The following is a 12,449-nucleotide window of genomic DNA, read 5'->3' on the forward strand; positions in this document are numbered from 1 at the left end:
CAAGCTTATAAGTGTTGGCAGAAACTGGAAGAATTTGGTGAATAACAGGCAATGAAATCAGACTAATCGCTGCCCTGAACTCCCCCAGGTCAAGGACTTCTGTTTGACGTTGTTTACCTTTTCCTGTGGGATTCAGGCTCATCTTCCTTGAATGTGTTTCCTTATCCTCTGATCATGGTAGCGTCCTGGGTCCCTATGATCACAGCCTCTTCTGTTTGCCTTCAGTTTGCCGTCCAGTCTGCTTAGATATTTTCAGACTTGTCTCTCTTTTCTTTTATCATTTTCTCTTCCTTTCTCTTCTGCTATTACCTCATCTTGCAAAACTCCTAGGTTTTCTTTTTCTTTCACCAGTTTATCAGGTTAGCATCTAAAACAAAAAGCTGTCCATCTAAGCATCATTTCATTCATTTATTTGTTCATTCAACACTTGAAAAAAAATCAAAACACCTACTCCACTCTACGCTCTATAAGGAGCCCTGGGTATAGAGCAATGAATGAAACTGACATACAGTCCCTGTGCTCAGGAGGCCTGGCTCCACTGGGAGAAGTGGGCTAAGACGGCACACGCTCCTGGCTGCCATGGAAGACACCCCTGAAGGCCTGAGATAGAGGAACGTGGGGGAGGAGGACACAGATGTCAGGACAGGTGATGACAGAGGCCTTATCTGGGGAGGAAACTCACAGAGCTGAGATACAGCAGGGAGCCAGGCATGTGGCAAGCAGGGGCAAACTCGCCATCGTCACCGTCGCGAGGATGTGCTCTCATGCCTCCCATCCTTACAAATCCTCTGGACCACGTTCCCCCAGCTGCTCTCCCATTTCTCCAGGTTTCCTGGCAGCGGAGCTCCTTGAAGCATTGCATGTTATTTTTTCCCCCAGTTTCTCTCCTCTCATTTTCTCATAACCCCCTCGCATTCCGTCTTCTGACCCCAGGACCGCGTGGAGCCTGCCCTGGGCCAGGTCACGGTTGATCCTGTCAGTCATGTCCCTGGACTCATTCTTGGGTTACTCTCTTCTCTCGTTTCCAGGGCTCAGCCCTCTCTTGGTTTTCCTTCTGCCCCGGTGGTAGCTCCTTCCTGGTCCCCTTTGCAGGTGACCTCTTCATGTTGGTGTCCCAGGAGCTGCTCAGGCCTTGGTCTTTCTCTTTCTACCCGCTTTTCTTTAGTGATCACATTTAGTCTCATGGCTTTAAATCCCACTAATCTGCCAGTGACCAGTTTCTGTCTCCACCCTGGACCTGTTGCTGGAGTTCTTTACTTGCGTATCTAACTATGGGGTTGACATCTCATAATCAGAGTTGAAACTGAGCTCTTCATCTCTGCCCCATCCCAGGTCTGCTCCACCTGTAGTCTCCCCCACTTCAGCTGATGACTACCTTATCCTCCCAGCTTTTCACTAAAAATCTTGGCATAATCCTTAAATCTTTCCTTTCACTCCCGCGTTCAATTTCTCGTAGATTATGTTTCCTGCTCCTTCAAAGGTATCTACTGCGGCTTCTACCTTTAATGTTGCCACCTTTGTTTGAGCCCTTTTCATCTCCCATCTGGGTTACTGTAAGAGCATCAACTGCTTACACCCATTCTCCCTGGACACTATTCTTTTTCAAAATTGTACTGATTGATAATAGTTGATTTACAGTGTGGCATTCATTTCTGCTGTAAGGCAAAGTGTTTCAGTTATCCATATATATTCTTTTCCGTTATGGTTTATCATAAGATATTGATCAAAGTTGGCTGTGCTGTACAGTAGGACCTTGTTGTCTGTCTGTCCTATATAAAATAGCTTGCATCTGCTAATCCCAAACTCCCAATCCATCCCTCCCCCACCCCACTCCCCCTTGGCAACCACTGGGCTGTTTTCTATGTCTGAGTCTGTTTCTCTTTTGTGGATAAGTTCATTTGTGCTGTATTTTAGATTTCACATATGTGATATTGTATGATATTTATCTCTCTGTCTGACTTATTGCACTTAGTATGATAATCTCATGGTCCATCTGTGTTGCTGCAAATGGCATTATTCCACTCTTTTTATGGCTGAGTAGTATTCCATGTTATATATATCACATCTTCTTTAGCCTTTCATCTGTCAGTGGACGTTTAGGTTGCTTCCACGTCCTGTCTGTTGTAAATAGTGCTGCTGTGAACACAGGTGCATGTATCTTTTTGAATTATGCTTTTCTCTGGATATATGCCCAGGAATGGGATTGCAGGGTAGCCCTATTTTCCGTTTTTTAAGGAACCTCCCTACTGTTCTCTGGAGTGGCTGCACCAGTTAACATTTCCCCTAGTATCTCCCTGTATACTATTCTTAACCCAACAGAGTGTTAGTCGCCTCTTGGTCTTCCTGTTGGTCACCACACCAGGCCCTCTTCCAGCCTGAAGATGTTTGCCCTGGCTGTTCCCTCCACCTGGTGAGCTCTTCCCTCAGATAACTGCACAGGCTGGCCCTTTTGTCTTTCAAATGCTTTTTCTTGGAGAGACTTAGCCTGACCTTCCTGTTTAAAATCCATCAGGTCTCTGTCCACACACTCATAACTCCTCTCAGCTTGTTCTTTTCATTTTTCTGTTGCACGAATGCTCTTCAAATAGCCTACCACGTTCTTACTCTGTGTGTGTTACTTATTTTATGTCACTGTCCACTGGAAAGGCGGCTTCATGAGTTTCATTCACGGATGTATTTGCATCACTTCTGTTGCATGAACAAATGCATCAGCTTCCCTTCGCAAGCTCCTTCCCAGTTTCTGCTATTATGAGCCTTTCCCCCAGACTGAAAGCTTAAAGTCATCTTTATTCTTTCACTCTTTCATGGTACATACTCCATTCAATCAGAGTCTTTTCTGCCCTGTTCTGTTTTGTGACTGAGAGTCACATGTCCCCTCTAATTTCCCAGGTGTGTCACTTTCCCAGGCTCTGGTTACTTCTCTCTGGGAGTACTGTTTATCCTTTCCCCTTCAGTGCATCTTGTTAACCTCTGCAAGATAAATCTTTCTAAAGTATAGCCTTAATCCTGACACCCCTTACCCAGTGAGCAAACTTCTTCACCAACATTTACGAGGAACCGTGGGAGGGGAGGGATGGTGGGGAGGCAGAGAAATGCAGTCCTGGTGGAGGAGGACCTGGGAAAAGTTACTTTTAGGAACTTTATTTTTTTTCTCCAAATAGAAGAATTTTTTTTTTAATTGAAATTTTTGTTTTATTTCCTAAGCCTTTAGGTAGTCTTAGATAGATATTTCAAAATGTTATGAGCAAACTAAAGAATACATAATGTATTTTCTAGACCTGAATTGGGTAAACAAATATATTTAACTCTATAAAAAGCACATAGGAGAGAATAAAAAATACATAAATTTCACTTTTCACTAAGTATTTATTGTCCCTCCCCCAGTTTTTAAAAAAAGGTTTCAACATGAGCAGCTTAATATCTGAGTTCTTTACATTTCTGTACTTCTATACCTCTTGGTTGCCTGATTAAAAAATGGGAAAAAAATATGAACAGATTCCTCACTAGAGAAGATATACAGATGGAAAATAAATGTGTGAGAAGATGCTCCACATTATATATCATTGGGAAATTATGAATTAAAACAATAATGAGATACCACCACACACGTATTAGAAAGTGAATGTTGCTGACTTGTGTCTGACTCTTTGCAACCCCATGGACTAGGCCAGAATACTGGTCTGGGTAGCCTTTCTCTTCTCCAGGGGAATCTTCCCAACCCAGGGATTGAACCCAGGTCTCCTGCATTGCAGGCAGATTCTTTACCAGCTGAACCCTAAGGGAAGCCCAAGAATACTGGAGTGGGCAGCCTATCCCTTCTCCAGCAGATCTTCCCGACCCAGGAATTGAACCGGGATCTCCTGCATTGCAGGTGGATTCTTTACCAACTGAGCCATCAGGGAAGACCCTATTAGAAAGGCCCAATCCAAAACACTGATAATAGCAAATGCCAGCAAGGGTGTGGGACAGCAGGACTCACGTCATCGCTGGTGGGATTACAAAGTGGAACAGCCACTTTGGAAGACAGCTCGGCAGTTTCTCACAGATTAAACACACTAGTAGTGCAGTTTGGCCTACCAGTCATGCTCCCTATTTCCACAAAACCCTGCGTTTATAGATGCTTTATTCATAATCGCCAAAACTTGGAAGTGACTGTCTTTTGATAGGTGATGGATAAACAAATTGTGGTATGTAAGTATTATTGAGCAGTAGAAAGAAATGAACTATGAAGCCATGCAAAGACACAGAGGACCTTTAGTGTGTATTACTAAGTGAAAGAAGCTAACCTGAAAAGGCTGCATACTGTATGATTTCATTATGGAATCTGGACAAGGCAGACCTATGGAGACAGTAAAAGGGTGAGTGGTTACCAGGGGTTAGAGAGGATGGAGGAGAAGGCAGTGGCACCCCATTCCAGTACTCTTGCCTGGAAAATTCCATGGATGGAGGAGCCTGGTAGGCTGCAGTCCATGGGGTCGCGAAGAGTCAGACACGACTGAGCGACTTCAGTTTCACTTTTCCCTTTCATGCATTGGAGAAGGAAATGGCAACCCACTCCAGTATTCTTGCCTGGAGAATCCCAGGGACAGAGGAGCCTAGTGGGCTGCCGTCTATGGGGTCGCACAGAGTCGGACACGACTGAAGCGACTTAGCAGCAGCAGCAGAGAGGATGGATGAATAGGCAGAGCACAAAGGATTTTTCGGGCAGTGAAAATACTCTGCATGGTACAATAATGGTGGCTCTGTATCATTGCAGCATTGTGTAAACCCATAGCATGTACGTCTCCAGAAAGCAACCGTGATGCAGACTATGGACTTTAGTTGATGATGATCTGGCAGTGTTGCCTCCTCAGTTAAAGCCCATGTAGCACTCTAGTGGGAGATGTTGATGGTGGGGGAAGGCGGGTGTATATTTGGAGGGAGGAGCTATGTAGGAACTCTTAACACTTTCTCCTCAATTTTGTTGTGAATCTAAAACTGCTCTAGGGACTTCCATAGTGGTTCAGTGATTAAGACTTCACCTTCAAAGGCAGGGAGTAGGGATTTGATTCTTGGTTGAGGAGCTAAGATCCTACATACCTCATGGCCAAAAAACCCCAAACATAAAGAACAGAAGCAATAGTGTAACAGAGTCAATAAAGACTTAAAAGATGGTTCACATTAAAAAAATCTAAAAAAAATAAATCTGCTTTAAAAATAAAATCCATTAATTAAAGAAAACATTCAGAAGTGCCTGAGCCTGCCGAGAATGAAGTAGCCAACTATTCCTATCTAAAAATGATCATAATTTAATGGGAAAGACCAATAGGTACATGGACAAAAATAGGCAATATAAGATAGCTCAGCTGGTAAAGAATCTGCCTGCAATGCAGGAGATCCCGGTTTGATTCCTGGGTCGGGAAGATCCGCTGGAGAAGGGATAGGCCACCCTCTCCAATATTCTTGGTTTCCCTTGTGGCTCAGCTGGTAAAAAATCCTTCCTCAATGTGGAAGACTTGGATTCAATCCCTGGGTCAGGAAGATCTCTTGGAGAAGGAAATGGAAACCCACTCCAGTATTCTTCGCCAGAAAATCCCATGGATGGAGGAGCCTGGTAGGCTACAGTCCATGTTGTCGCAAAGAGTCGGACACGACTGAGTGACTTCACTTCACTTCACTCAGAATTCTAGTGATTAGTCCATCTAAACTCTTGACCTTGGGGTCCACACCGTCCTTCCTTTCAACTGTTCCCTCCTGTAACTCCACCCTACATCTCCTCGTCTCATAGAAGCCTTCCACCTCTGATGTCATAGTCCCAGCCTCAGTTCATTCTTCACATACCCTCTGCGTGCTAAATGGCTTCAGTCTTGTCCAACTCTTTGCAACCCTATGGACCATAGCCCTTCAGGTTCCTCTGTCCATGGGATTCTCCAGGCCAGAATACTGGAGTGAGTTGCCATTTCCTTCTCTAGGGGATCTTCCTGACCCAGTGATTGAACCTGGGTCTCCCACACTGCAGGCAGACTCTTTACTGTCTGAGTCACCAGGGAATTTGCTTTCCCCCTACCTCCATCCAGTGTCTCCACATCCCCTCTTGCACTTCGATGGATCCAGTTCCTCCCACTAGCAGCCCTCGTTGCCTCCCCCATGATCCTGCCTTTAGCCCCTTTATATCAACATCTTGACACTCCCTTTCTTTTCCCTTTACACCCCCGCTGATAACACCCCATGTCTGGATGAGCTCATCTCTCTGCCCCACACCTCTCATGTGGTGTCTCCGGAGAGATTACCCAGTGACACACTGGGGTCAGACCCGCTGCACTGAGCTCTCTGGCTGGAGCTCTCCTGGCCTCTGAAACGGAGCAGCAAATTCTGGCCACTGTGACTGAATGTGGAAGGGATTGCCTGCTTGAGTCAAGTGAAATGTACCCCCTTCCTCCACTTAAAGGAGTTAGTGAAGCTCCTTTTCTGAAACACAATTCACTGTGGTGGATGGAACAATTAACAAGTCTTCTCCCAGTAAACCTGGTTTAATGGCCAGGGACACCCAAAGGGATTATATTTCACTCGTTTCAATAACAGAAAATGGGAGTTAAATATGGCTTTTAAAAAAATGTAGAATGCAGTAATAATGCAAGAAAGAAAGAAACTGTAAAATCTTGTTACCAAACATAAAAGCTTGGGATAAGTACTCTCTGCTGTCAGTCATTTTAGAAGCATGCACGTATTCTCCGGATAAAAACAGACAACCTTACCTTTTATTCCCTTTGTTTTTTTAATTTTAATTTTTTTAAATTATGAAAGTGTGATAACACATTTACAGGAGACTAGGAAAATACGCAACAAGATTATGTATAGTTCCACTATATATTACAATTATTTTTTAAGTAGATAAATTAAAATTTTTTAGATGGAGTTTCAATATTGTTTTTATTTGTTTGTTTTGCTCAGAACTGAAGATGTCAAGGAAAATGTGCTGGCGGTTTTACTCATCATCCTGGTTTCCCTGCTTGGATTTCTGACATTGAACCAAGGCTTTTGCAAAGACATATGGGCGCTCCTCTTCTGCCTCATCATGGCCAGCTGCCAGTATTCCCTGTTAAAGGCAAGACCACATCTAATTCTTACCATCGCTAATGTAGCCTTGAAATCATGAGGTGATGACCCAGACACTTCTGCTTTGTGTTCTAGAGTGTCCAGCCTGACCCTGCCTCGCCGATCCACGTGAGTGTCCACTAACAGGCTTGTCTGGTCTGCGTGCATTGAAGATGGGGAATGGCCAAAATCAACTCAAATGTATACAGCAATATACATGTATATTGAATGTAAAATGGAAGTGTTAATGCATGGTGATCAAGTTCAGGGGAGATCTGAGGCTGTGATGAGAATGGTGGTGGGGAGGGGCCAGGATGGGGACCAAGAGTGCGTGGAGGGCCTTTTTCATCTCATTGAACTCATCTCAGGAAAGATGTTGCAGCCAGTGGGGAAATCGGCAGAGTCTGCAGTCAGGCTAGTTGTGTTGGTTTCCTGGTTCCTGTGTCTGAATGTTGGGCCCTGAATGAAAAGTGAACTCTCTATGCCTCAGTTTTCCTGTGTGTGAATACGGATAGTAGAAATGCCTATGGGGGTTGAGTTAATCCAAGTCACGGGCTTAAAACAGTGTCTGGTATATAGAAATTGCTTCATAGATGGTAGCTGTTATTGGAAGCGTTGATTATGTAAGCACAAATCATTATTCTTTTTACATGAAGCTGATCTCTTCCCATCCCACACTTTCAAGTGTATCGTTACTTTTTATCTCATCATTTGGGGGGCTTATTTATAACTGAAACTCTGGCCTCCCCAGTACCGGTCTCTTGGTGCTCTGACATCCCTCCCTGAGCTCAGAAGCACTGTAGCATTCACTGACCAGGGTGCACGCTCCCCTGCGGGGTGGTGGGTCCAGGTCTGGCACCGTCCCTACTGGGACCCCAGCCACATACCTTTACACCAAAACCAGCTCTTTGAGAAACCTTCCTTCCTCTGTTATGGTAAACTCCTGTGAGTCCCTGAAAATCCCATCCGATGAAAGAAAACTTGACCTTCCCGCTATTGTGCTTTAAAAAAGAAATTCATATCCAGGATTTAGGAGTGATCTCAAGTCTGTGATAGCTCATATTTAGCTCATAGTAATTAAGAAAAGCTTATAATTGGCTGCTCACCTGGCGTACGTTGCTATCTTGTTAAATTCCTCTGTTCCCCATAATTGGCTTACATGGAATACATCTTCTTTTGTCCCAGCGTCTGAATGTCAAGATAAGGAGAAACAGCGTAATTAGGGTATCACAGATGTATTGTTGTGACTATTGTCAAGAGTCCGGGTTGGGTGGTGTGAGCAGAGATGCTCAGCCCTGTGATGTTCTGTCCCAGCCCACCCCAGAGGCGACACTGCCATCCTCCTGCTGCTGTAAATAAGCCCTGCCTACTAGTGACAGCGCCTGGGTCACTGTCTTTCTGGGTGACCCGGGGGAGGGGTGTAATAGGCTATTAAACATTCATTTCCTGCACGTGTGCTCACGAATGATGCTACCAGAGGTGAATGGTGAGAACAGCTGTTACCATCCCTGTGGATTTGTAATGACCGTTTGTAGGACCCCTGGGTCACAGTTCTAAGTTGGAGTTGTAGTGTCTACATTGATCCAGTTCCTAGAGGGCTATACCCCGCTGCTCCTCCTTTATCTGAGCAAGCATGTCACAGTGAGATAGGAAACAATGACTCCTCTTTCTGTCATTGGAAGTCACAGTCAGACATCAAAGTCTGCTTATTGTAGTAATTAATATGCTTACACAGATTGCTAAGTAGATTAGTCCTGATTTGAGTTAGCATTTCTAACTATTACGGTAAGGAAAGAAAACATAGTAGGTATAAAATATTTCCTCTTGCAATGTGGCTCAGCCATGTAGACATTCAGAAGACTGACTTACTGTGTAGAGATAAGAAAACCTCAGAAAGGTCAGTCCAGTCTGGTAAAGAAATGGTTCTGTGTCTGCCACCAGCCCTGGCTAAGATTCATTCATCAGTGGCTGTCAGATAAAACAAAGTGCTTTAAAATTTTTTATTTTTAATTTTGGATTGGAGTATAGCTGATTAACAATGCTGTGATAGTTTCAGGTGGACAGCAAAGGGATTTAACCGTACATATACATGTATCCACTTCCCCAAACTCCCCTCCCATCCAGTTGCCACTGAAGTGCTGTTCAAAAGTGCATTACTTTGTTCGTTCCCAGGCAGTGGCTGTTCAAAAATGCAGTCAATTCTTGTTCTTCGAGTGATTGAGTTTTCTTCTTTGTTTCCTTCCAGGAGCACAGAGGTGGCAAATTTTGAGCAAGTTGTTAAAACCAGAAGATAGCATAATGATTTTTTTTTTCTTTGCATAACACTGTGTGTTTTAGACAGATTTGCAGAATTAATACTGGCATGCTAGTAGATATGGTACCATCAACACTGGGCTTGAGAAAAAAAATGCTTCTGATTGTAAAAGAAAACAGGTCTAGGAGAGCTTAAAAACCGAGGGTAAGGGTAGCTTCTGGAATCAGTTGGAGGATCAGAGACTGGTAATTTAGTGATGGGTGATGAAGTTGTTCCTTACTTACACAGACTTATAGAATTGTCTAATCAACACTGGGTTTCCCAGGTGGCGCTAGGGGTAAAGAACCTGTTTGCCAAAGCAGGAGACATAAGAGATGTGGGTTCGATCCCTGGGTCGGGAAGATCCCCTGGCGAAGGAAATGGCAACCCACTGTAGTATTCTTACTTGGAGAGTCCCATGGACAGAGGAGCCTGGTGGGCTACCATCCATAGGTTTGCAAAGAGTCACACATGACTGAAACGATTTAGCACACACGCACGCACAGCCAATAATATCCACTAATGATAACCCAGAAAGTAAAATCTAGTGGGATATCTGAGAGGCAGCAAAAGACTGGGATCCTCAGCATGAAGCTGGAGTCAGGGGCCTTTCCCAGCACCCGCTGGGACCCTGAGTTGGGGTGGCTGGGACAGCACCTGGGAGCCTGCATTCTAAATACACCACCCGGGTGCTGATGGAGGAAGTGATCTCAGGTCACACCTGAGACACACAGGGTAATGGGAAGCGTGCAGGTCTGGGGATTTGAATCAGCCTCTCCCTGCACACACTGTGGCCTCTTGGTCGAGTGATTACTCTGAGTCTCAGCTTTTTCATCTGTGAAAGACGAAATATTAAAATAGGATATTGTGAGGGAAGCAAGATAATGCAAATCCAGGGTGCCGCATAGAATCTGGCACTGCGGGGGCGCTTGCCAAATGCCAACAGTTTTTGTGTGAGTAAAGTAGGGGTCATAATAACAACCTCAGTCAGTGCTGGTAATGAGTGGATTGGACAATGTATATAATGTTCCCAGCACAGGCCCTGGCATGTTAAGTCCCCTGGAAATGATTCTTTCCTTTTCCTTCTGCTTTGCAGATACAGAAGGCTGAGTGTACAGAAATTCACAAGCCCCACACCTAGTTCCCTTATTATTAACCTCATACGTCAATGTGTTTCATTTGCCACAACTACTGAACCCAGGTGGATACATCATTGTTAACTGAAGTTCATGTTTCACTTAGATTTCCATAGCTTTTTCCTATGATCTTTTTGTTTATTGGTTTGAAGATCGCATCCAGGGCACCACATGGTATTTAATCATCCTCTCTCCTAAAGCTCCTCTCCACTGTGACAGTTTCTCAGGCTTTCCTTGATTTTGGTGATCTGGACAGCTTCGAGGAGCATTAGTTAGGAATTTTATAGACTGTTCCTTAGTTGAGATTTATTTGGTGCTCATCTGATGATTGGACTGGGGTTATGGATTTTGGGGAGGAAGATGGCAGAGTTCAAGTGTCATTTTCCCCACACCATTTTGAGGGTATATACTGTCAACATGACTTACCACTATTGATGTTGACCTTGATCACCTGGTAAAGGTACTGTTTATCAGACAAATGATTTTTTAAAATTATATTAAATTAAAAAAAATTGTAGTAGAGTTGATTTACAGTGTTGTATTAGTTTCTGGTGTCCAGCAGAGTGATTCAGTTATCAGTTCAGTTCAGTTGCTCAGTTGTGTCCGACTCTTTGTGACCCTGTGAATCACAGCACGCCAGGCCTCCCTGTCCATCACCAACTCCTGGAGTTCACCCAAACTCATGTCCATCAAGTCAGTGATGCCATCCAGCCATCTCATCCTCTGTCGTCCCCTTCTCCTCCTGCCCCCAATCCCTCCCAGCATCAGAGTCTTTTCCAATGAGTCAACTCTCCGCATGAGGTGGCCAAAGTACTGGAGTTTCAGCTTTAGCATCAGTCCTTCCATTGAACACCCAGGACTGATCTCCTTCAGAATGGACTGGTTGGATCTCCTTGCTGTCCAAGGGACTCTCAAGAGTCTTCTCCAGCACCACAGTTTAAAAGCGTCAGTTCTTTGGCGCCCAGCCTTCTTCACACATATCTATTCTTTTTCAGCATCTTTTCCATCATAGGTTATTACAAGATATGGCGTATAGTTCCCTGTGTTCTACAATAGGTCCTTGTTGGTGTCTGTTTTGTATATGACAGTGGATATCTGTTAATCCCAAACTCCTAATTTATCTCTCCCTCCCCTATCTTTCCCCTTTGGCAACCATAAATTTGTTTTCTATGTCTGTAAGTCTGTTTCTGTTTTGTAAAAAAGTGTATTTTATCATTTTTTTAGGTTCCACATATAAGTGATAAAATGATATTTGTCTGACTTACTTCACTTAGTATGACAGTCTCTAGGTCCATCCATTTTGCAGCAAATGACTTTATTTCATTCTTTTTATGATTAAGTAATACCTCATTGTGTATATGTGCCACCAAGTGTGGGTCATAGAATACTTGTTGGCTAGCGTTTTACTAGGGTCAGCTTCCTTAGGACAGTCGGATACCCACCCCCAGGTCATCTTCTTTTGCTCCACACAGAAAGGGAACCGAAGAGTATAGTTAAAATTTTTCAGTATACATCTGAAAAAAAAACTAATTTGAAAAGATATATGCACCCAATGTTCACAGTAGCGCTATTCACAATAGCCAAGACATGGAAGCAACCCAAGTGCCTTTCAGTAGACAATTGGATTAAGAAGATGTGGTCTATATAAACAATGGTATACTGCTCAACCATAAAAAAGAAGTATCGCCATTTGCAGCAACATGGACAGACCTAGATAATGTTGGGTGCGTGCTGAGTCCCTTCAGTTGTGTCCTACTGTTTGCAACCGCATGGACTGTAGCCCACCAGGCTCCTCTGTCCATGGGATTCTCCAGGTAAGAATACTGGAGTGCGTTGCCATGCCCTCCTCTAGGGGGTCTTCCTGACCCAGGGATCAAACTCATGTCTCTTACATCTCCTGCACTGGCAGACAGGATCTTTACCACTAGCATCACCTGGGAAGTCAG

The 12,449-nt window shown here is 44.1% G+C and overlaps 1 protein-coding gene across 1 annotated transcript in view; it reads left to right on the top strand.

The window, feature by feature from the left end:
* Positions 1–12,449, top strand: part of PCNX2 (pecanex homolog 2 (Drosophila)) — a 309,639-nt gene that overhangs the window by 69,647 nt on the left and 227,543 nt on the right. Inside the window, exons 11-12 of the mRNA XM_018042531.1 lie at positions 6,931–7,084; positions 7,171–7,203. Coding sequence (XP_017898020.1) covers positions 6,931–7,084; positions 7,171–7,203 — 187 coding nt within the window. The remainder of the gene's footprint in view (positions 1–6,930; positions 7,085–7,170; positions 7,204–12,449) is intronic.

The sequence above is a fragment of the Capra hircus genome, chromosome 28, assembly GCF_001704415.2.
Source record: "Capra hircus breed San Clemente chromosome 28, ASM170441v1, whole genome shotgun sequence".
Classification (NCBI taxonomy): domain Eukaryota; kingdom Metazoa; phylum Chordata; class Mammalia; order Artiodactyla; family Bovidae; genus Capra; species Capra hircus.